The 25703-nt window shown below is 40.7% G+C and overlaps 1 protein-coding gene across 2 annotated transcripts; it reads left to right on the top strand.

The window, feature by feature from the left end:
- The first annotated feature begins 238 nt into the window (after positions 1-238).
- On the top strand, positions 239-23720 carry NFILZ (NFIL3 like basic leucine zipper). Of its 2 annotated transcripts, none has more exons than XM_069217445.1 (2): positions 239-439; positions 17935-23720. In XM_069217445.1, the coding sequence occupies exon 2, from the start codon at positions 18825-18827 to the stop codon at positions 19869-19871; it is 1047 nt and encodes a 348-aa protein (XP_069073546.1). In that variant the 5' UTR covers positions 239-439; positions 17935-18824; the 3' UTR covers positions 19872-23720. The 2 variants fall into 2 exon arrangements, with proteins under 2 accessions (XP_069073546.1, XP_069073547.1); XM_069217446.1 differs by having other exon boundaries at positions 239-526.
- Positions 23721-25703: the final 1983 nt, after the last annotated feature.

Raw genomic sequence — 25703 nt, 5'->3', positions numbered from 1 at the left:
GCGAGGAGTGGGGGTGAGAGGAGGGCTTGTCAGAGACAGGGGTTGGAATGGGGAGAAATAGATAAAAGCGAGAAAAGAGACACTCTCAAGGCGCCTACAAATCTTCATGAACGTGAACGCGCACCCCAGGGGCTGAGGATCTGGAAAGCAGACCCCCCGCGCCTAGAGGGCAGCCCCTCCGCCCTGTGCCGCCGCCCTCGCCCTGTGTCACCCACACTCGTCCGTAATCGCCGGCGCTGCCAGAGGGTGTGCTGTTTACGCAAGGCGGCCTCGGCCCTGACCCAGTGGCACACTTCCCTCTGAGGAGACCCGCGCGCGAGGCGGCGCGCTCACTCCAGGCGCAGGGCGCGAGGCGGCGCGCGCTCCGCTCCTGGCACGGGGCCACGGCGCGAGGGAAGGCAGCTGCTGAGCAGGGGGCCTAGACTTCTGTCCCCCAGAGGCAAGTCTGACTTCTCCTGCGCTCAAGAACGAATGAGCCCTTTGCAGAACGATGAATGGACTGATGGGTGCAGGAATGAATGAGTTGGTAGGTGGACCAATGGATAGCGGATGGACGGTTGGATGAATGAATATTGAAGCAATTAATGGATTATTTTTCCATTTCGTAATTACATTTTTTATAGTTTTTGCTGCACACGATGTTAATTGAATCACATCTCTGCACAAAAAAATAGTTTTCTGGTTTGAGATTCTAGAAATGTCCTTTTTAATGATGTCAAATTGGAATTTGAGCTATATTGTAATATCATTCACATGTATCTCTTTTAACTCTGGACTCTAAATTACGGGGGATTCTGACAGTAGAAAGTTTTGGGATTTATAGATGAGCAGCGGAAATAGGTGGTGGCAGGGAGAAGTCAGATAACCTTTTTCACCCTCTGTCAAAAACCCTTCTGCTCTTCAAGGATATTGCACTTTTCAGATACGCCAGTGCATCCTAAATGTGCATTGACTCTTCCTCAGCCCTGCCAGCCTATCAGAGGCACCGACCTGCCTGGAAACGCAGCCATGGCCCTAAATCCACCTCCATATGTTTGTCACAGGCCTCTCTGCAGCATCCCTGGAAGCTGCAGGAGTCCCCCCAGCAGGGGGGTGAGGGGTGCACGCTGTCAGTCCTTGCTGTAAGGGAGGGGTACCGAATGCCAAAGGGTTGGGGTCACCAGACGTCCCGGATTTCCCCGGACAGTCCCGGTATTTAGAGGACTGTCCCGGTGTCCCGACGGTTCTCTTAATTTTAACTAAATGTCCCGGTTTTTGGGACAAATGTCAGATCATCTGGGGAAGCATATGTTAAAGGTATGCTCTCCTTTAACAGAGACCTACAAAGTATGACATTATTAAAGTAATTTATCTGTTATGGTCAGGCAAAACAGTCCCCTGTCTGCTCCCAGCAGAGAGACGAGTGGGGAGCAGAGAGAGGTGGGTGGGGGCGGGTTGGGGCTGCAGATCAAGACATAACTAATTTTATATATGTAGACTTGTAAATGTGTGTGTGTGTCCATATATATATATATATATATATATACATATATATATATATATATATATATACATATATATGTATATCAACACACATATATAGGCACACATTCATAAAGCTACGCAAAAAAAACGGGACAGGCCACATATAAAAATTGGAGTAAATTATTTTGTCCTTCTTTTATGTCTGACCTGTCCCGGTTTTTGTTCCTCAAAATCTGGTCACCCTACAAAGGTTGTGAGAATATCCGAGTGCCATGATGACATCCAAAAAGTAAGTGTTAGAATGCGGAGTGCATACAAGTACGGAGTACATGAAAGTGCAGCGTACATAAACGCGGTGCACAGCATGAAACACAATTGTAAACAGGATTTGTATGAGTTGGTAAATGCTGGTTAGCGAAATAAGTAACACTGCTTGAGGACAATAAGGGCTGGGAAGAGCTGGAGTAAATCAGGGGACTGGGCAGTCCTCGGGTACTGGACTACTCAGGCAGTTAGGGAGGCCAGCTGGGTCTGAGCAGCGCAGGCACAACATGCCACCTGGACAGCGCAGCCCAGCTTTGAAACTAATGCCATGGTAACACGTGCCAGTAAGGAAGAGATGGCCTGCCACACAAAATATGCAGGAGTTCTCTACTTGCATGGCACAATGTGACAGAAAGGATTGCGCCGTTTCATTCACCATTATAAGCCTGCATGCACAGTGCAGAAGTGCGCGCGTAGTAAATCTCTTGTAAACATTGTGGGGTAAGGGCCTACCCTCCCGCCATCCGGCTGGGAAAACAGGTTCGAGTCTCAGCGTCGGCTCGAGGGATTGCTCCTGGGCTCCGAGAGCAGGTCTTAATTTGTGCTTGTTGTTTCCGGTGCTGAGCACCGGCTCTTATTTTTGAGGGCCGGTGCTTATTCTTCTGCCTCAAGCATTTGCTGCGAGCAAAAGACACATATGGGAAAGACGGGTGAAGGGAAAAACGAAAAAGCGTAACAAAGAGAGAAAGTAGAAAGCTGCAAGAGTGAGCTGAAGGGGCAGGGAGTGGCTTTATATGGATTGAAGAGGCCGAGGATGGCTTCAGGATTTACACTGCCTGAGTATTCCGTGTTCACACATTTAATTGCAGCAGACGTGTGTTTGAGGAGGGCTTTGGGCACCGGCACCTTTTTCTTTACAAATTAATCAGTGTCTGACAGTAGCACCGAGAAGTGTCCCTCAGCCCCGTACTGCTTATTATCATCAGACAAGGGCTGTGATAGTAAATAGTTAAACCACTATTTCTTACTGAAAAAAGTTCTGCTGTGCTATCCATCTTAAGTTACTCGATTTATAGGTTTGCTATTTTCTGCTTTCGCTAAATTTTAGATTAGCACTTAGAGGTAGCAATAGGGTGTTAGGACTGTAGGTACTTTCTAACCGTGTAACAAATGTTTATATTGTTTTCGTTGGGAGTGTCATGCCTACTGCATTTATTTTCACATTCTGTGTTGTTACCGTTCATATTTTATGCCCCACACTTGGGTTTTTGAAAATAAATATTTAAAAAAATTATCCTGTGTTTCTTAATGCTATTTTGAGTGTGTTATTCATTTACAAAAGGGGGTTTAGAGTTTTCTAGATGGCCTAATTGTGACCAGAAAACATTACCCACATTATATAACTTAGAGGGTTGCAGTCTAACTGGGTTTCTAATTCGTGTTGGTGAATTGAACTAAGTCCGTGCACTAGGGGTTTAGAAATCTGAGCGGGACCCACAGACCATGACAAATCGAGGCAAACAATTTTTAACACCATGGCTCCAAAGGCCATTGTCGTCATGTTTTCATATCTTATACACCTGAGCAACCCACCACGCTGTGACTGTAGTTCTGTGGAATCGTGAGTCATAACCCTGAAGGTCGTTCCATGGGCGAATGCGGAAGTAGATTTATGCTGCACAGAAAGTGCAAGGAGTCATGCACAACTCATCTTCAAGGGAGGGGGTTCTTTCAGCGTTTGGCTGACCAATGTAGGAGGCTGCCCACAAGTATTTTTGGCTGCTTTTTCCTCATGGCATTTTGCAAACAGATAAAGCGATGTTATTTTGATCAGTTAAAGTTAGGAGTTAATGTTAGCGCCTACAGGACCCTTGTGTTACCAGTGTAATAAATCGATCACTCAAGCAGTCAGATATGCTGCTACAGTATTTGGCAAGGCATCATTCTGCATAACATAGCAGGTGTATTTGTAGAGCACACCATCACAACCCGAGAGGTTTGTTGGTGTTAGGCACAGGCAGGAGTTTAGGTGTGTCTGAAATCCACATCATTTGCTTTTGTGTAATTAGGTGAAATTTCAGAAAAAGAACACAAAATTCCAGGAAAACACACAAAATGCAAATCTGCCATTTAGCACTATATTTTTGTGAAATGCATCCATGTGACTATTATGAACACAAAAAGCACTTCGGGTCATGAACACCGGCGGAGGGAAACATCACTTACATCGCTGTGAATGCAACAAAATGCACTTACCATGATGCATTTACAACGCATATGCGTTTACCACGCATGGCTTTACCACGAATATACCTTTACCACGCATGCCTTTACAACAAATTTCATTGTAAAGGCATGAATGGTAAAGGTGTATGCGTGGTAAAGGTTTTAAAGGTAAGTACAGTTGAGTATTAAGTGGTTTGAGTGATATATATATATATTAGTGTTTAGGGTGGGTAACAGTTATTGGTGGTAATTGCATTTTTAGGTTTTAGGGTGGGTATGGGTTTTGGGGTGGTAATTGCATTTTTAGGTTTTAGTGTGGGAATGGGTTTTGGGGTGGTAAGGTAATGTTTAGGGTAGGTTGTTTTTGTGTGTGTATGTGTGTGTGTGTGTGTGTATTTGTATATATATATATATAAAGAGAGAGAGAAATATGTACATATATATATATATATATATATATATATATAGAGAGAGAGAAATTACATATATTACATATATAAAATGTATGTTATACTTACCTCTAGTTTTTACCATGCATATGCCTTTACCAACTGCGCCTTTACTACGAAATGTCCAGGGTAAAGACATTCATGGTAAAAGCATATGCACTGTAAAAACATTTTGTGGTATGTGCATGCGTGGTAATGACCATGCATTGTTACTTACCGCGTTGTAAAGGCATGAGTTGTAAGTGCATGCGTTGTTCCATCATACATCCACCGGCGGAGTGCATTTTGGTTGTTCACGCTGTTCCTGTGCTCCTGTGATAGAATACGTTACTCATTTTATTTATTTAAAAATAGGAAATATTGAATGGACCCATCAGAACCAGCAGCTGGACGTCAAACAGAGGTCCATGCAGTGGATTAATATGTCATCTGAGCCTCTATGCAAAGTACCTGTTCACAAAGGTAACTTACACCTTTGAGTAAGTTTACACTTTTGAGTACGTTTACTACTTTTCAGTATTCACAAACTGCACTTTTGTAGTAAGTTACACCTTTATAGTAACTTCCAATTTTTTAGTAAGGACAGCACTGCAGATTGGACCCTCTCAAAGAAAATAATGGTGATAGGGACTTAATAAAAAACGAGTAAGTTACTACCAAAGTGCAGTTTGTGAATACCGAAAAGTAGCAAACTTACTCAAAAATGTAAGTTACTACAAAAGTGCAGAGATAAAGGGCCTGAAATGAGAGCTCCTGAGTGCGTGGAAATTAAAAACAAGACATGAGGCTTTCTCCTTCTTTGTCTCTAATCTCTCGAACAACCCCACCTCCATTCTTCTGAGAATGGCCCCTCACTTATGACTTTCAGAAAATAACTTAACCACCCACTCCCTCACATATCTTGGCGTGGATGGCACTGTGCTAATCAAATGCTTGAAAACTTTGCTAGAGAAACAGATATTTGAGGTAAGCAGATTCAGTGTCCCTGGTGTTGCAGGTGCTCTTTGCTCTCCACCTAAAATTGGAGACTGCCTAGAGTTACCGGATACTCTTTTTTTGTATAATTTATACATTTATAAATCACTCTAAGCCTGAAAGGGTTGTTGTTGTGATATGTATGTATACATATATATATATATATATATATGTATATTTTCACTGAAAAAACAAAGGTTACAGGGACGTTATAGTTAGGTTCTGAATTTACTCATACAAAACCATAGAAATTCAGCAGTTCTAGTTAGAGTTCTTTTAAATAACTATAACTCGCACCCTAAGGTAACTATAACTCGCGCCCTTGCCATGCACAGTTTTCTTATCATTAATTTTATTGCAAATGTTGCAGTGATAATATCAAAGATGCCATACAAGATCTCATCAATGATATAATAAAAGGAGTAATTAGCTTTGCATGGCAATGGCGCAAGTTATAGTTACTGTGACTGTATGGGTTAGTGGCTAGCTGTTTGAATAGCTGTATGAGTGATTAACTGGCTGTGTAAGAGGCTGTATGGGTGAGTGACTATTTGGCTGGCTGTTTGGTTAAGGGAGTTGGTGTGTGAGTGACTGTAGTGTTGAGTAAGTATTTGTGTAAATGTTTCTGTGGGTGAATGAGTGCATGTGTGAGTGCTTGCATGGGTTAGTGAGTGGTTGTGTTAAGAGGCTGTATAGGTGAGTAATTGGGTACTTAAACAGCTGTGTTTGTGAACGTGTGAATCTGTGACTGATTGTGTCCGTAAGTTCCCGATTATATGAGTGGCTATATGGGTGATTAAGTGGTTGTGTTAGTACTTGTATGAATCAGTGGGTGGATGTGTGAGTGGGTTTATGGTCAGTGAATGGTTGTATCAGTAGTTGTATGGGTTCATGAATCTATTTATTAGTTCTTGTGTTAGTTTGTGATTGGGTGTATGAAAGGTTGTATAGGTGTGTGAGTGCATCTGTGGCTGAGGTCATCAGTGACGTAATTTGAGATGTCATTAGTGATGTCATGAGTGATGTAACATGTGAGGTCATAAGCAGGTCATTGCGGGGGCACAAGTTATAGTTAGCTGTGGTAACTATAATTGCTGAATTTCTCTGGTTATGTACGAATGAAATGTGAGCCTAACTATAACGTCTCTGTAACCTTTGTTTTTTCAGTGAATTTAGAAGTTTTTTAAATCATATTTCCGAACTATAACGTTCTTGTATTGTTTTTTCAGAGAATTTCTACGTTTGTTAAAATTCTATTTTCTAACTATGTCTCTGTAACATTTGTTTTTTCAGTGAATTTCTACATTTTTTAAACTTCTGTTTTCTAACTATAACCTACCTGTAACATTTGTTTTTTTTCAGTGAATTTCTATGTTTAAAAAAAAATCTATTTCCTAATTGTAACCTGTAACCTTTGAGAGTAGGTGTTTGAGTAGCTGTGTAAGTAGCTACGTGAGTGTCGGAGTAGCTGTATGGATCTCTGAACGGGTGTCTGAGTGGCTACGTGGGTCTGTGAGTGGGTGTGTGAGTGACTGGGTGTGTTCATGGTTGTGTAACTGGGTGTAGGAGTGCCTGTGTGGATCTGTGAGTGCTCTAGTCTATTTTACATAAAGATCTTTTCACCAGGACAAAACACTTTTGAATGCATTACAAAAATATATAAAACATATGCTTCTTATAAGTCATTGTTGTTACAGGATTTTTACAAGCATAACATCTTTCTTAAAATAATGAAAACACAGATTTTGCTCTCTTAATGCTGCTTTCAGAAAAAAAAACTGATTTGACGTATATTGAGATTACTCTTTTACATTTTAGTAGTAGTGAAAATGTAACACTCATTCCTTCTAAACACATTCAAAATAAGAACAGAAATATTTGTTTTGTGATGGATGGAAATTTGATTCCACATTGGGAGGCATGAAAGACATCAACTGACTCCCAGCTTTAGGATTACATTTGAAACTGTCTGGCCTGCAGGGCCCTTCATCACGGGAACCACCCTCCCTCTTGGAACTCTTAACAAATCTGGAGAACAAGAATGCCTCAGAAGCAGAGACGGCTGCTCAAGCACCATAGATTAAAACATCAGTGACCTTGAATAAGCCTTTCATTGCTGCAGCCCCTTGTATCTGGAACCTTTGCTGATGAACTCTAAGAGCTCAACCAAACTTCCTATCTTTCAGAAAAATATTAAAAATTATGCCTTTGAGAATTAAGGGCCATATGTACGAACACTTTTTCCCATAGACACAGAATGGGGAAAAACCTTTGCTACATCTGGCCCGAAATTATTTACCAGTGAAATTTGTGCAATTCCTGAAATTTACATTATAGGAAATTCATGAAATATCTTGTATAATTACATTATGTGATTTCGCATAAATGTTTTCACCGGAACGGGCAATTTGCTTGAAAAAGTCTCACAGAGTACTAGTGGACTAACACCCACAGGCACATGAGAACTGTAGAAAAATACTAAGTAAATAAAATATATTCTGATTCTGCTTCAGATTATGGCAGCAGCAAACACACCCAGTAACAATAATATTAACAATAATAGTAATAGTGACAGTAAAAATGAAAATGACAATCCTGCTAGTGATAAATAATAATAATAGTGAAAGTAAAACAACACCAGTGTCTACTACACCTGCCAATACCATTAATAATGATAATAACAAAGGCTGACCTAATAGAAATCATGGTAGAAATAATATCAACAAGCACAGCAGCACGAATATTAACAAATATAACAACAATAGCAGTTACAATACTAACAGCAACCAAACAGTGATAATAACAATAATAATACAAGTAATAACAACAACAATACTACTAACAGTAATAATAGTGCTAATAATACTATCAGCAATAGCAGTTACAATACTAATAGCATCAATACAACAATAACAGCAATAATAATGCAAATAATAATAGCAAAGTAATAAGAACAACACTACTACTACTAATACCACCACCAGTACTAATACTACTACTAATAATAACAACGGCAATTATAAAAATGATAACGTAAATATTACAGATAATAATCAGGGCCACTGGAATTATGAGGTGGGGCAAATTATGAGGCAGAGTTCAGTAAATTATGCAGCAAGAAAAGGCAAGTTATGCAACCTAATGCTGCACATTTTCTAAAAGAATTCCTTAATTATTGTTGTTTTTTAAACTTGTTGAGACTGTCTAGGCATTAGTTCCACCTGGTTAGTACCAGTACAGCATCCAAACAAAGCAATAAGCAACAAAAAGATGAAGACTCAACTTTTACAAAGGGCCTTCCACTGCGAAGCAATATGTGTCTCGGTGATTTTATTGATTTATTGTTTTTATTGCTTGATGTAGCAAATGATGCACTATGTGGCAAACATTATATTTATGCGTAAAAGGCAGTGGTTGCACAATCGCATAATTCCAGTGGCTCTGATTATTTTCTGTAATATATATATAAATGTGTGTTATCATTAATTTGTTCCAGTCTTGGGAAAGACTTGTCTGACAGAGACAGACGCTTTATTAACCAGAAGAAGCACATGGAGAAGGGCTATGTCACAAGTGACCATGGACGAAATGGTGCCGGAGCCTTTTTGGGAGGAATGGGGGCTGAGTCCAGAGGGATGTGAGCAGAGAGCGCTTTCAGTTATAGTAACTGGGTGCGGGTCATGTGCCTTGATGCACAGTCTCACTCTCTGGGTACAAGTCTCACTTCTTGGGGAACAGTCTCACTCACTGAGTAAAGGTTTTACTTTTTCAAGCACACATAACTGTGTGGTATATCCGTCACTTTACCGTCACTTTTGGGATGGATTAACACCTCCTCCAAAGTTGTAATAACCCCCATAGTGTTTCTTTTAAAAGAAGTCTCTTTTACAAAGTGGGGTGGTGTTTGGGCGGTCCTGATGGAAACGGTGCCATTGTTCCAGATCCTTGGTGTATAGCTCAAGAAGACCATTTGCCTTGTTATTTCTTTTCAGTTTTCTTTGCTGCAGTCTGATAGTGTCCTGGTTGCGCATGTGCCTAGAACCACTGGTGACGATGAATCTGTCGGCCAGCTCATTTGGTGCTCGTTCCGAGACTTTGTTTTTGATGCAGTTCGTTATGCTGATGGTGCTGGTCAGCAAGGGAACCCTCTGGAGTTCTATCAGGATTAGAGCGATGCAGTCAGATTTCATCAGGCATAGAGGGAATGAGCTTCAGCATTCAGGATGCCCTTAAGAGGGGGAGTCTGGAAGACTATGGAGAACAGTGTTGCCACAATTCATATGTGAGGATACAAGAGCGTGAAAAACAGTTCTGAAATCGTTTTCTAGGAGCAGCAGTTTCACTGTCTTGAGTAGCAGCAGTAGGCACCAGCTATCTTTGTTTTCTAGACAGAGTTCATCTTGCGGTGAGGTTGGCATTCAGAGTGAATCCAAATAACTTGATATTTGGTGAAAGTTGTGGTTTTGAGCTGTCAAGGCTCATGTTATTAGGCATAGTTTGTACTAGTTCTTGCTTGACTTTAGCCAACAACAGAAATTCTGTATTGGTGGGGTTGAGCTTCAGGTAGGTGCTGGACATCCTGGAATGCATGAGGCGTAAAGCTGTTGGATGTGTGGAGCAGTGGAGACTTTCAATTAGAGGTGTGTTTGGTCAGCATATTATCCATTTTGATGGTCTTGTTGTGACTATAGTATTAGAGCCCTTCTGCCTCTGGGCTTCAATGGTTGTTAAAGGCTCTCATCTTCGTCACAGGGCCTCCCTTGTGGCTTTGGCTTATAACTCAGGTTCAGGGCCTTCAACCGGGTATGGTGCAGTGTTCACACATCTGAATCTTGGAAGCTCTACTGAAATCAGTAAAGGGGCCACAAGCATTTAATGGGTGGTAAACACTTAGCAGGCACCAGAATATGTGAGCATAAGGTCAGTATCAGTCTTTACTGGCCCTGAGCCACTCCACTGTCTTCAAAGTAGCTCTTAACATTCTATGTTCCAATTACATTTAAACCCCTAAGTTATATGAATGAAAATATCCCTACTATCATGCCCAGGCCCCTTAAAACCTATGCTTGGTCCTTACTGAATCCATGTATGATGGAGCTGACATTAGCTAGCCCCTATCAATCCACAGATGTGGTCTTTATTTCCATCTGGCTGCAGGTCCCATTTGTAAGCAAGAGTCTGCAGTCAAAAGATGCAGATTATGAGAGACAATCTCGCTTATGTAGTCCTTATGACAAAATAGTAGGCGTAGTAAGCTGGATCTGCCCTTTTCCTCACTAATGGCACTTATGTTGTGAGTCCTGGAATATTATGGTAAGATTGTAAAAACCTTTACAGCAAAACACAATCATGTGAGCTCTGATAAAGAAAGGGAAATATTTCTTTGGAAAGGGAAAGCCAAAATGAATTTATATGTACAAAGTCCAAGATAAAAGTGTCCCCTCATTAAGAATGTTTACAATGACGTAGTACACTGTAATAACAACTGATGTTTCTGCAAGGACAGTGAATAAGTGGTATGATTATACGCACTAAGAGCCTTTACTTGAGTAGAAAAGAGCCATCACTTCTTAGAACAGGAAGGGCTGTCTGTGAGTTGGGCTTCGAGGCTTTTGAAGTACATTCCCACCCATCAGGTGTGACCTCAACACCATTGTGAAATATCACTCATTTTGTATGGGTATCATACCTTACAACAAATATCTCTAATAGGTGTGAATCTCATGCACTGGGGTACAGTCTCACGCACTGGTTGTGAATCTCGCTTCATGGACAACAGCCACGCTAATCAAACTTTTCAATTTCTGCACTATGGTTACACTAAATTAATTTAAGTCTCTCACTCATTTGGTGTGGGCCTCACACATTGGACTACAATTTTCTCTTGCTGGACACAAGCCTCGCACTATTGTGAGCAAGGTCTTGGTTGTGAATCTGATGTGTTTAATCACAGTCACGATGGATATGAGGTTTGTGTTTCCAAGCATAATCTCACTCAATTGGGTGAGTTTTACATCAAGAGTATGATCTCATTCACAGAATCAGAGAATCTAGCTGTGGTCTCACTCACTGAGCAAGGTTCATCATCTTTGAGCGCATCCTCACAAACTGAGCACCTGGGACTAACATCCTGGATCACAATTTCAGTCTTAGAAATTTTCATTAGACCCAAGTGATTTAGTAGACTTGTGCACCAGGTATTCTGGTCCGATGCCACTCAAATCACATTCATCTGGACTTGTGGTCTCTTTTTAAGTCTTGCCTAGGTCCTGGGTGCCTAATTTTATACCTGTAGTTTTCTTAGGCGTCAAACGGCTGAAGGACCAGGTGCTGGATTTCAAAACACTGGTCTACTTAGAGAATTAAAAAAAATAAAGTTGATGTTTCTGCTTATAAAGGCATTTGTGAGTATTTAAAAGAAAGCTCATGTGGTGTCACTTCAGGCACTCATAAATGTCTTTGTGATTTAGCCCAAATCCTTAACCCAACCCTAATTAATATATTGGATTTTCATTAACACAATTTTGTCAAACATGAAAGAAAAATGTCATTGTTATCTATATTCGAAACTATGGAGCCTTTTCAAAATTCTCGAGTACATGAAATAGTACCAGAGGAAAACTATTTCACAAAGTTGTAAATGTCCTTATGAATCAAGCTGATGGAGGCCTTAGTAGTGTGTAAGGGATGTGATAGAGAGAGTATCTATTTTATCACCTCCGATCTTCTCTGCTTCTGCTCTGGGCTTGTGGTTTGTTAGAGACGCAGGGACACACGCTGGTAGATGTTTCTCAGCCTCCCACGTGTCTTAGAGTACAGTGGTGTGATATTATGCAAGTTTACCAAGAACTTCTATGGGGAAATCCTGTCTTGAAATATTTGACAGTCACTTAATCCAGCCCGGAAAATAGAACTCTACAATATACCTAGAATTTGAACTATCACAAGCGGGACAGTTTGCAGCTGGAAAAGGTAAAGGTTTCTCCTCTTTACTGAAGTGTAATGAGCTGTGAGATTTTTAAAAGACCCAAATAGCATTTAATATGTAGAAAATGGCAAATTGAATGCCCCAGATCTGCATTGTTACCCTAGAAAAGGGATAGTCAGGTAATGAGTTAGAGGTATGAGATATGTGAGTCATGGATATGGGAATTTGAGTCAGGGGTAGGATAAAGTCAAGATTCAGAAACTTAAAATCTCTCCACTAACTAGGAATTGCCGACGGGTACAGGAGTTTAAAACTTCTCAGGCGAGTTGAGCTAAAGTGATAGTGTTTACTTTGTCACTTGCAAAGTTTATCAACTTCTGCTAATATTTTGGTGCAAAAATGTTTCTCAATACAGACTATCACACCATTTATGGCTGCATTTCAATTTACTACAGTTTATGGACTCTTCAATTAAAAGTACTTTGGTTTTTCATTTAAGTATTAGGTTACAACTCAGCATTTGAGAATCAATAAAATCCGTTCAAAGAAAGTGTTTTATAAACAGATGAGGACGCGGGAATCTCACCCGACACTGGTCTCAGTCACTGAGTGCAGGCTAGGGGAGGGATGAGAGGGTTAAATAGAACATGTATGTAATGTTTTATTTTGACAGAGCAACGGAGTGTACTGTTTGCACTAAAAACAATAAAATGTTCCTATTAAAAAAATGAAAGTGTTTTACTGGAGAATCTTTGCACTACAATTGAGTTATATTCCATGGCTTTTCTCTGCAGAATTCCTTTTTGTGGCCTTCTCGCACCTTTCAAAAACCGCAGTGACTTTAATTAATTTTGTGGTTTTTAAAGTGAATTCACTTAATTTCCAGAACAGCTTCCATTTTGATTTCAAACTGTTTTATTGATTTTCTACTACAGTAGAAATAATTTACAACATACCTGCTGTTTCTGAAAAGAGTTGATTTACTACAAAGAGGATCGTAAAAATGGTGTACACCACAAATTCAATATAAAACCACAAGGAGCCTGGACAGATAAAATGTTTATGAAACTGGTTATTGAAAAATATTTAAAGTTTGGGATTTGATTTTGAATGACCCAAAAAAGTTGGCATTAAAAATTCCATAAAAAATGTAGAAAGAAAACACACATTCTGTTAAGCAATTGTAAACGTCCACAAAATTGCAAGTGTTACCAGTAAAAAAGGTGGAAACAAAGTAGTTGTCCATTTCAATAAATTCTGCCTTGTATCTAAAATACTTTAAAAAAGTTTTCTTTAATTTCTCTTTAAACACAAATGTTCCAGAAACAAATTTGCATGGTCTTCCATGCCATTATTCTTACTTTAAAATACCTTTGTTTTATTGCCTGTATTCTTGCTCATTTTTTAAATGTTTTTCCTAAATTTGGTGTATCTAAAGCTCTGAATCCTGAAATGATTATGTTTTGAAGTGAAACCAAAAATGTATAATTAAATGTGAATGTTAATCTGTCTGGTTTCTGTAAACTTATGTTTTCATAGCAGGAATGGATTTGGGCAAGAGTTTCAGATTTCGTATCAGCACATTTTTTTTTTTTTTTTTAATTGCATTAAATGTGGATGTGAAGTCTGCGCAAAATATTTAGATGGATGAAAAAGGCACAGAGGTTTAGTTCCTGTTGATTATATCATAAACACTTTGCTGAACTGTCTCTAAATTGAAAAACATTTATTGGATTTCTCACCAAAATAGAGTTAGCAAGAGATGCAGTAGAAAAAAGTATAAAATTATCACATTGTAGAATGATAAATTTAGCCCAGTTATGCTTCCACTATTACAGTTTCGCACACTACGAGCTTGAATGTCCTATGTGATGAGAATGTTGAATTTTTGTATATGTTCTGAAACTAATGTGTCTGGTTAAAAAAAATAAAACATACTGTGCACAGAGTATGATATGATACAATATAATGTAATAAAATATAATAATGTAATATAAAACAATGTAATGTAAGATAATATAATACAATACAATAAAATATAATGTAATATAATATATCATACAATACAATATAATATAATATAATACAATACAATGTAATATAAGACAATATAATTAATATAATATTATATAATATAATAAAATATAATACAATGTAATATAATATAATATTATATATTATATAACATACTATCATATAATCTAATGTAATGTAATATGCACTCAGTAGGTTCCTAAAATTACGACTGGATTAATCCAGGGACTGATTTGTCTTGGTGTGTGCCTACCCTCTGCACACAGTGACATTTTGCTTCCTGCTAATTCCAGTTGTAATTGGATTTTATTTGCTTCTTGTCGGCACACCATGGGGACCAAAGTTGTTTTTGCCCTAGAGAGCAGCCTCATATTCCTGATGCCAAACACTGGCCTGAGTGTGCCAGTCTGGTGATGCTGTACCTGGCGCTTTTCACAGATCTTTAAAAAATATTTAATTTACTCAGAGAGTGCACAGTTGCCTAAGATACCTAGTGGCCTGGGTTGGTCAGGAGACTCCGCTCAGCCGGAGGAATGCACAACCGTGCCTTTGAAAATCTCACCCATAGTAACAAGGTGGGAGATTGTGTTTTTTTTATCTGTTTTTAATCTGCATGCAGAGAGAATGGATGCAAGAAACCATGCATCAACTTTCCTGGGCAGCCTCAGGTTATCTCTCATCTCTGGGTTTCAATTCTTCTTTTTCTAACAGCTCGGGTGTTCACTTCTGATCAGCCTGTGGTTTCTGTGGTAGTTTGTTTTTTTCACTTTACATAGTCAACTCAGGTCTGTTTTGCTCTTTTGTTCCTGTAAAAGCTTTGCTGTTTGGGTAGCACTGGGCCTTTAGATAGAAGTTACCTGATGTATTTCTTTCTGCTGCTTTGGCCATTGATCATTCTTTAAATCATGTAAGTCTAGGATATGGGGCAGCTGTGTAAGGTTTTAGGTCAACTTTAAGAATTAACTAACTTGGTACAGAATGAGCTCTACCAGTGAAATGCCAGTGCTCTGAATTGGATGGGCCTTGTCACAAAGCCAGTTTGGAATATGTGAAACAGCACTCCATCTTGTGATATTTTACACACTCTTGGATACCTGTGTGGATTGGCCACAAAACATCGACAACTGGAAAAAAATAGGAGTATTCTGGAAATATTCCTGTTCAGTTAGCACAGACAGACAGGACTGTGCCCTCTGCAGTAAGGGGAATGGTCGTCTCAGGTGTGATTACACATGCGTGCAGGAGTATGTAAAAAAAATACTCCTGAAGTGCTACTTCCTGCTTCTCAGAAATGCTTTTGTGACTCAGCGTCTATGTACATAACCCTGTTTTCCTGGGTTCCAACTTCTAGGCGAGACAAACTCTACTGGTGGATGGATGGCAGGGCTAGGGCAGGATCAGTCATCGTTTCTTAAACTGTAAGGATGGGTTGGTGTGTACATTATATGTGCTGAGGAAGATTAGCGCCCAGTGTGTGTCAATTGAAAGTGACAGATAATGTCATATGTGAGTATATGATAGCAAAGATTCCCACTATATCAGTCTAGTATTGCTAGACTAACTTAAGGAAACGGGGACTGATTGGCTTATCATTTCTATTCTTAAAGACAGGACTGAATATTAGAGGTGGCCATGACAGCTTGTTAATAGAGGGAGCCGAGCGCGAGCCATGCTGGGGGTTGGTTTGACTCTAAGAGCCATAACACAACAAATGGCGTGTACAAATATGATGAAGTCTCTTCAGAATTCCAAAAAGCATATTTCTTTAACATGCAGAAACGTTTCATTTTAGTACAGTAGACTGTATCACTGCGTTCAGTGGCATTTGCTAGAAGTGATAGTTTGTATAAACTTAAAAGCATTCATGCCCCATTGTTATGACATTAGTGAACCAAGAAACAAGTCAGATGTAATGTGCACCCTACATGTGGCCCAGGTTGTTCTTATAGATGGAGAACCATTATGGTGTTTATTATTGTGTCTTAAATCACATGCAAGAGAGGTGTGTACAGCACGCATCCTAAACTGATGTATTTCAAGACGCTCTCATATGTGCTGATGGAGGAAAATGAGAGACAAACATTAAGGAAAGTCAATAAAAAGTAGGAAAAGAAATAAAATCCTATCGAATGATCAATTAATATTTTCATTGCCGATACATTAGCATTTATTTATCCCCTCTGTGTAAATTTATTTATTGTATTGCCATTTGGCCCTTACGCAGTGGGGTTATAAGGGTTCCTCTAGACCATGGGTACTCGCAAACATTTTCCCAGGGGCCAAAAAGTTTGGTCGGTGATGTGACTGAGGGCCGCATCAATGCTAGCGGAATGGCAGTCGGGCGAGGGGGTTGGGAGGACTGGTGGTGGAGTATTGGTAGGTGAAGCAAAGGGTATACATCTAGTGGCTGAAATGAGCAATATGAAACTAGAAAACCTGGGACTAATCTTAGCTTCCCCAGTTTTCCAAATTGTGTGATCCTAGGCAATTGCTTAATTTTAGGTTCAGGGTCTGCACCGTACAAATCTGCTTCTGTGTTAGTTTTAATAAACTATAATGTTGTTCATCTCTCATAGGAGCCCAGGCCACTCAAAAAGTGCACATAATACCTGACTTGCTTGTTTAATTCACTATTGGGTATTTCTCAGGGTAGAAGTGAAAATGAATGTTTCTAAATTCTTGTTTGAAGACTATCACATTTAAATTAATACTTCTCATTGTACTGATCCAATAAATTATACTTAGGTGAAATGGACTGCGTGTTAATTTAATACACTTTTGAATTTTGAAGTAACTGTTATATTTGTACACTTTTGCTGCAAGATGTCTTAAGAAATGAACTAGCTTCTAAAGTGAAGCTCAGGACTCCCTGGTTACTTCCTCTCCTTAACACCACTTAACCTTGAAATAAAATATTGCCTCTATATTTACGATCGAGTGAAGAGGAACCCTGTACTCCTGTTGTCTCGGGGGCCGCATGTAAAGGTCGAGTGGGCCGCATGCTGCCCCCAGGCCGTACTTTGAGTATCCATGCCCTAGACGATATGGAGATTGAGGAAAATGAGGCACAGCAAAATAAGGAAATTGCCTAGGATCACATAATTTGATCAGTGGTGAAGCTGGGATTAATGCTGTTTAAAGCAGGTTTGTAGAGCTAAATTTGTTAAATAAATAAGTGCAAGACCACATTTTTGGCGGTGCTGTCAGATTCTGAGAATGCAACAGTAAAGCTTACTCGTTTTGATTCCACCTCATGCCTCTTTCTCCCACCGCCCTACACTTCCTGACTCTTCATCCCACTCTTGCAGCATATATCCTCTCTTAGCTGTCCTCCATCGCCTTTTCCTATCTTTATCTTCCTCCTTTTTTATTACTTTTCTCCTTTTGCTCTGGGACAAAGACTGATGATGAAAAATAGAACCCGGTCTCCAAAAAACGTCTGCCGGTGTCCACCGTCTTCAACCAGTGGTACAACTTAAGCAGAATCAATTTCAAAAGTGACAATAATTAAATGTTTGACCTCCTCGTACGCTAGAATCACTAACATCGATAAACCACTGGAAATAACATTTGTTTTATATATTTCTTTTGTAGATAAATTCTTCAGGGAACAAACAGAGATTTGTTTGTACAAAGAAATAAAGAAGAACTAATAAATATCAATGAAAATGAAGTAAACACAGTTGAAAAGAAAGAGGCTTATGCAAAAGATTCACAGCAAAAATAGACAAAGGACGAATTACATGTGGAAAAAAGATTAAATAAAGCCAAAGTGAAGCTGAATAGAAAAAGAATGAGGGGGGGAAGATAAGAAAAGATTAAATGAAAGGAACAAAATGTATTTAAATAAATAAATGGAAAAAAAGGAATGGAATAACATGGACTACGGACTTCTAGAAGAAATATAAATTAAAAACGAAAATAATAAAAACAGAAAAAGGAAAAATGGAAAATGTAAAAGTGAAAAGACGAAGAAATTAATGGGAAATGAGCTGTACCTTCTTGCACAAAACAGCATTCATCGTGGGTGAATATCACACTAGTGACTGAGATCATAAGTATTATTAGAAGGATAGTACCAACAGCTCTTTGAAACTCCCTGCCTACATATCACCACATATATATGTTTATATTACACATGCATCCCGATGACGTCTTTCAAAACCACAAGCTACAAAGTAGAGTTTCTATATGAACATAATGTACTCCACCTTCGTGAAGAGTAGATGTCTGAATCACTGCGACCAGTACTGCAGAGGGTGTTAGCAAGAGCTTTGCGAAACCTATGGAAAATTCCTTTTTCCTTCTCATGAAATATTTTCCTCAACCTCCGCTTAAAAAAGAACTATGCAGATGGTACCTCAGAAGCTGCACGTAAAGGCAGTATCACATTGAGCATCCAGGGAGGAGAACAGGATGGTCCAAAGCTCCTGATTTAAATTGAACTTTTAAAGTCCTTTTTGAAGAAGGAAAAGTTGGATTTAATGGAAGGTTTTGTGGGAAGTTTAGAGGATGTGAACCACTCTGACGTCCCACTGGGGAGAGGCAGCGTCACCCGCGGGAAGATGGGGAGCAGCCTACGGCGTAAACGTGAATTTATGCCAGATGAGAAGAAAGACAACACGTACTGGGAGAAGAGACGCAAGAACAATGAAGCTGCCAAGAGGTCACGGGAGAAGCGTCGAATGAACGACTACGCGCTGGAGAGCAAGCTGATGGCGCTCAACGAGGAGAACGCCTATCTCAAGGTGGAGCTCTTAGCCTTGAAGGTCCGCTGTGGCCTGATACCAGCCTCCACTCACCGCCAGCAGACCCATGCTTTCCAGAGCGCCCTGGAGCTTTACTGTAGCAGACACAAATCAAGCACCGCCACCCACTCTCCACCAAGCCTGGACCCAGTGTCACTGGAGATGGACTTCTACACAAACTCATGCTTTGCTCCCAGACCCACCTTAGCCGAGTCCTCGACTCTTAACAGTCCATCCATGGCAGCGGCCTTTACATATGGTGATAGCGACACGGACCGAAGGAAGCAGACCAGCATCAGCATCCAATACAGCAAGGATGCTGAACAGCAGAAGGAGCATCATTCAGCTTTTCAAACCGTCCACCCCTCAGGTTTTCATTTTCTCCAAAGTTATCCTTACTGCTGCCCTTCCCTGCATGAAACCAGGGTTTCCATCCCAAAACCCGTCGTGGCCGAGGTGGAGAAGTGCAAAAATCTGAAAGCTCTTTTGAATGAGCCTGTGGAAGACCAAGTGAAGCAGAGGTCTCCGCTCTTGTCCTGTGATTCACCGTCATGCCCTCCTGAAGACTGTCCAAAGAATAAGAGCTTCTCCGCCCTGCCACACAAGCTGAGAATCAAAAGCAGAGCCTTAGTGGATGCAATTGACAATATGACAGACACAGACAAAAGAGAAATAGGCAACCACAGTGAAACCTCAAACAACAAAGATCCAGGGGAAATTGAACAAACAGGATTACGAAGGTTCTGTGTGGGAAAGAAACAATGGAAGAAGAAACTGCCTTGACTGTGGTGAACACTTATATGTGTCCAGTATTTGCATCCATTTAAGATGCAATGATTTGTGCCTATTTCAATTGATGGTAATTTTCACAAATAAAGTTGGTCAGAATGTCCCTCTTTCTTTCAACCTCAATGCCTCAATTGGCTACAAGTTTTCATCAATTTTGCCTTTTAAAGGTAGTGACCGTCAAGGCCATGTCAACAATATACTATGTTCAGTTGTTGAGTCACAACAACAGAAAAGTTCTTAAAATATGTTTTTTCAGCAACTGAGCTTGAACCTAAAACCCTATCACAGAAACAAAGATTGTCTCTAGAGAGGGGCTCCACGCACTAAAGAAGTTTTCCCTTGTGGCTCCTCTGTTACATTTAGCTGAAGGCTTTGCAAAGGGAAACCCCCAAAATGAAGATGCCATTGCACACATCCCAATCTCTTGTGAGTCTCCAGGCAAGGGCCTTACCCCTCTACTTTCAATTTGCAAAGATATGTATCAATGTCTTGTGATCTGTCCAACACTTGCTAAGTTATAAGTAGCTAGCAGTTGACCAGGGCAGCCAATTACCATTCACAAACCAGATGAGGCCAAAGGAGTTGGTGGCAAATGAATTGTAATAAGATATTACTTTGCATCAAAAAAACATGGAAATTTACTGAAAGAAACAAAGGTTAAATTGGAGTGTTGGAGTTATATGTGATGATGGGAGTAAGATCTTAATGAAATTCACTAGTTGTATGGAAACAACGTAAGTATATCTTGCTGCACTGTAATGCACCGCTTATATCCTCACATATTACATCACTGATGACATCTGAAATCTATGGTGGTCTGCTTTTTCAGTGATGTTCTAAGCTGTTGGTAATGCTAGTTAAAATCTTACTACCTTCCTCACGCATAATTGCACTTCAGCCTTTGTTTTTTTCAGTGAACATACACACACACACATCTATGTATATATACACTCGCAGGTCATTCTCAGAACTTTTGAGGCAGGCACGTCAGGCGGCCCAATTTTCATCCTTTGGGGCATTTAACACATTGTTCAAAAGTCAGCTAATATTTTTACTTTTCTTATATAAATACCCTGACCAGTCATTGGCTGGGTTAAAGTAATTCATAGTATTCTTACTTCTTACTAGCAGGGCCAGCTTCAGGGCAGTGTGAGGGGTGTGGCCGCACCGGGTGCTGACCTGGATTGGGGGGCACTGACATCAGGGGGGCTCTGTGTTTATAAATAACTTATGAAACTTGCGATTTCAAAGCACCTGCTGTAAAGTTCCTTGTGCGTCCAGCCTTCACGAAGCAATTAAAATGTCAAGATACCTCTTGTGATTAATGTTCCTGCTACGGAGAGAGATGGGAGTTTTGTCTAGTTGCAGCTCTGACTCGATATAATATAGCGTAGATGGTTAATATGCCTGCTGCAAAGAACAGATCTGTATTTTATGTGGATAGTTGAGTGGATTAGTGAAGCCAGACTTTAGCAGAGCTTTAAAACAAAATGAAATGTATGTGAGAGACGGGGGGCTATGGAGAGATGAGGGGCGCTTTTGTCGGGTGGTAGTGAGGAAATCTGAGGAGGTGGTCATGGGGTGAGGATGCCCAAAACGTTTGTCACACAGGGCGCCACCAGCGCTAAAGCCGGCCCTGCTTTCTAGCAAAATGAATATCCCTATGAGACCTTGAGAACCACCCACAGTATGCTCACGACTGTTTGACACTGGGTTTGAGGAAATGTAAAAAGGTGTCACTATTTGAGAGGATGGTTCATTCCTCTAGAACATAAATAGAATATCTAAAGTAGTAAGCATTGCTTAATTCTAAAGAAATACATGTCAGGGCTCGGAGATGTTCTTAGTCGGTCTTCCCATCGCTGGTGTTGCCCTTTGCAAACACCAATGTTGCAGCTATTTTTCATGTCACCCTTGATTGCTGTGTACAGCTGTCTCTGATCTCCAGATAGACCTGGGCTGCTGTACAGAAATACCAATAGACACATTACAGTGAATAAATGACAGTGAGTTGTTCTGAGCCCCTGCATGACAATGTGAGTCGCCGATACTGTTTTCCTTTGTAGTCTCTTTCTTGTAGAACATCAACTACAAGCAGCAGGAAGGATTAAATGAACATAATTCAATAGGTTACTTGCTGCCATGGCTGATCTTAAAGGCTCCTATTTGTTTGGTGGAGAGGTGGGTCATATTGTAATCTGGACAAGCCAATAGAAAGTCAGCTGATCAATCCAACATTGCTGAATAATTAATTGGGGGTTGTGCTGGAAATATGGGACTGAAATGCTCACCTTGGCTCAGATCAGACTGAAACAGTGTGATTCCTGAATTTCTGAAGTGTATGTACTTCTCAAATACTGCCCAGCAGCAGCTAAACTTTCATGGGAAATATAGTATACAGCTGTTTGGTCAATTTGCAATCAATGGCAGAGTGCAACAGCCCCACTCAAGAAAAGGCTTAAGGCGACCTTGTCGAGAAGAATGGACATACAGTGCTTTGTAAAAAGTCTAATATTTGTTTTCTGAAGAAGTGTTTTAGATACTAAAAGATTAATGTTGCTAAAGACAATGTAATGGGAAGATTAATGTTAATGTTAGATAAAAAGAAAAAAAGATGCAAAAACCTTGTATCAAACTTTAAATGTGTGTAACACACTTAAGCTGCAATTATGAATGTGCATACAGTTGTTAAATCATTGTGCTCTAATATGAGTCGAGGTCTGAGCTCTGGGAAACACCTGGTCAAATTAAGCAAAGAATTTACCTTTGATAAAAGATTTCTTACAATAAGCCTAACCATCCTGAGTTTGATTTTGATTAATTGAGATGCTTACACACCTAAAATATAGGAGCTAGGTGGTCCTATACATACCCTATCCATTTTGAACAATAGAGGTTGTTTTCCAGTATACATCATTCAGGAATGTCCATCAATACTGGGGCATTGTGGACCATCTCTAAACCAAAATCATACTGAACTGTGTCTATTTTAAACCAAGACATAACATATAGCCCCTCATTATGAGTTTAGTAGGCGGAAGAGGCCTCCCGCCAAACTCCCGCAGTCGGGTTACCACCAGTGTGGTCCCCTTCCAGCAGCCCTTATTAAGAATTTCTCACTGGGTCAGCGGGCAGAAACAGAGTTTCTGCCCACCTGCCCAGCGGGAAACAGCCCACAACATTGACGCCGGCTCGTAATTGAGCCAGCGGCAATGTTGCGGTGTGTAGGGTGCACCAGCACCCGTTGCGCTTTTACTGTCTGCAAAGCACACAGTGAAAAGCGTGATGGGGCTGGCCATGGGGGCACCCGCACTGCCCATGCCAAGTGCATGGGCAGTGCAGGGGCACCCAGGGGGCCCCCTGGACCCAGTCTCCACCAGCCTTTACATGGCGGGCAACTGCCCTGTAAATTCTGGCGGAGAGGGGGGTCATAATTCCCAGGGCAGCGCTACCCTGGCGGATTGGGCCCGCTGGCCTTCAGATGGCCAAAAAGTGGCGGTGCCAGTGGTCTGACCAAGGCAGTAACACCACAGTCACAATGTGGCTGCAGGTCCGACCGCCACTGCAGCCCTGGCAGTCTGCAGACCACCAGGGTCTTAATGAAGGCCATAGACTCCTCTCCCTTTTGAACCAAAACCAATCATGAATGGGGTCTATTTTAAATCAAACAATAACATATAGAGACCTGTCCCTTATGAACCTCCTCCTGACGTCTGTTGAGACAAAACAAGTCCTTCTAAATGTAAATAATTTTGTAAAATGATGTGATGCTTTGATTGCCACCTTAGAACCTTGCTCGATGCATTTTAGTTTGATTCTTCTTAGTATTGTGCTTTCTATAAAATAGTGTGATTTACAATACTCCTGTATGTTGAGTTTATTATTGTCCGTCAATCGTTGTGTTCCACCTGATCATCTTATTTACTTGGAAACCTGAATGACCTATGTTGAGCACGAATATTGTGCTCAGTAACAAAGGGAAGCGACTCGCCACATAGCACTGAAAAACACTGAGGATTTTGTGATGAGTACATCTGCTTAAAGTGAATATTTAAATTAATTATCATTATTTGTTTAATCCTAAAGTCTTTGGTTCTAGGTGGCCCCGTATGACTCCATCAGAGAGACTTAAATATAAACTCTGCATCGCAAAATATAAAAATCAATCACTAACTGGAGAATCAGCCTACTTACTAAGCAAATTGAACAGGCAAAAGACTCTATAGAAGAACTATATCTTACGCGAATCCTTAACCAGATGTTCAAATCTGGCACTTTTCCAAAAATCTGGAAGTTTGCTTCAATTCTCCCTCTTCTAGAAAAAGAAAATCCAGTCTCAGCCCTCTTGACATTAATAGTTACCGGCCCATCTCCGCCTTCTTTTTTCAGCCAAAATTGTTGAGAAGGCCATGAAGCAACAATTGACCTGTTTTATACAAAGTAGCAATCCACATGATGAATCTCAATTTGGGTTTAGGAGTTGCCACAGCACAGAGACAGCTATGATTGTGGTCACGGAGGAGATCAGAGGGTCCTTGGGCAAGCAGGAAGAAAAGCAACACTAAGCCTCCTGCACCTGTCTGTGGCCTTTGATGCGGTCAGCCGCGGCCTTCTGACGGAGAGGCTAAGCAAACTTGGCATCAAAGGGACTACATTAGCCCTGCTCTGCTCTTTCTTAGCTGACCGCATGAACTCAGTCTCATTGGACGATCTGACTTCTGAGCTTTTTCCCCTACCTTGTGTCGTTCCCCAGGGCTCATCGTTCAGCCCTATCCTGTTTAATTTGTATGTATCCCCTCCTGTCTCCCTGATCAAGACTTTTGGGTTCTCGTTGGTTTCATACGCCAATGATATTGGTCTTCCTTACTAATAAGAAGCTGACCACAGGTCAGTCCTTCCGGAACTGCATGTCTGCCGTCAGCACTTGGATGAACAATAATTGTCTAAAATTAAATTCATCTAAGACAGCAGTGCTCCTTTTAGGAAATAATCCCTCCTTCTGGTCCCCAGATTGGTGGGCATCAGATACTGGCACTCTCCCTTTGCCAGCCAAAATGTGGAGAACATAGTTGTTATGGTAGATGATAAACTTACGTTCAAAAACCAAGTTGATTCTATTGTTTCCTCTGTCTTCTTGATGTTGAAAGTCCTCAAAAAGATTCTGCCATTTATTCCCACTGACCTTCAGAAGACAACAGTCTCTGCTCTTGTTGTGGCCTGATTACTGTAACAGGCTTTATCAGAACCTCCAAGCCGGCCTGGTCGGCGAGCTTCAGATTTTGAAGAAATCAGTCGCTCAGCTTCTTTTCTGGATCCCCAAGTTCCATTCTGCGGCACCGGCCCTTAAGGCTCTTCACTGGGTCCCAGTCAAACAGCAGATAACCTTTGAGGCATTGTGCATTGCATTGCAGGTGCTGCATGGGACTGACCTAGCATATCTGCGCAATAATCTTATCTGATATCAACCCAAAAGAACTCTATGCTCAGGATCATTGAACAATGTTCTGGTACCTTCCTTCAAGTGCTCCACTTGGGGTGGGGGCAGGGGGTGCAGAGGCTTTGTCAGATGCACTGCCCTGCAATGGAACAAACTTCCAATTCATTTGAAATCAGCCACCTCCCTCCTCTCCTTAAGAAAGATACTGAAAAAATGGTGGTTCTGCTCTTATCCTGGTGAGGGATTCTTCTGCCTGTTCTTCCCTCTCTATGCTCACACAGCGCCAAGGCGCCCTTCAGCATTCGAGCGATCTATAAAACAAAATCTTTATCCTCCTCCTCATCCTCCGTCCTAGAATTACCATTAATGAGATACTAATTGGGATTACA

Source organism: Pleurodeles waltl, chromosome 12 (assembly GCF_031143425.1).
Source record: "Pleurodeles waltl isolate 20211129_DDA chromosome 12, aPleWal1.hap1.20221129, whole genome shotgun sequence".
Classification (NCBI taxonomy): Eukaryota; Metazoa; Chordata; class Amphibia; order Caudata; family Salamandridae; genus Pleurodeles; species Pleurodeles waltl.
The sequence above is the reverse complement of the archived record's forward strand: the minus strand, read 5'-3'. Positions and strand labels throughout refer to the sequence as shown.

Coding starts and splice junctions, on each gene's coding strand:
- NFILZ (XM_069217445.1), top strand. CDS start 18,825: ATGGAAGGTTTTGTGGGAAGTTTAGAGGATGTGAACCACTCTGACGTC.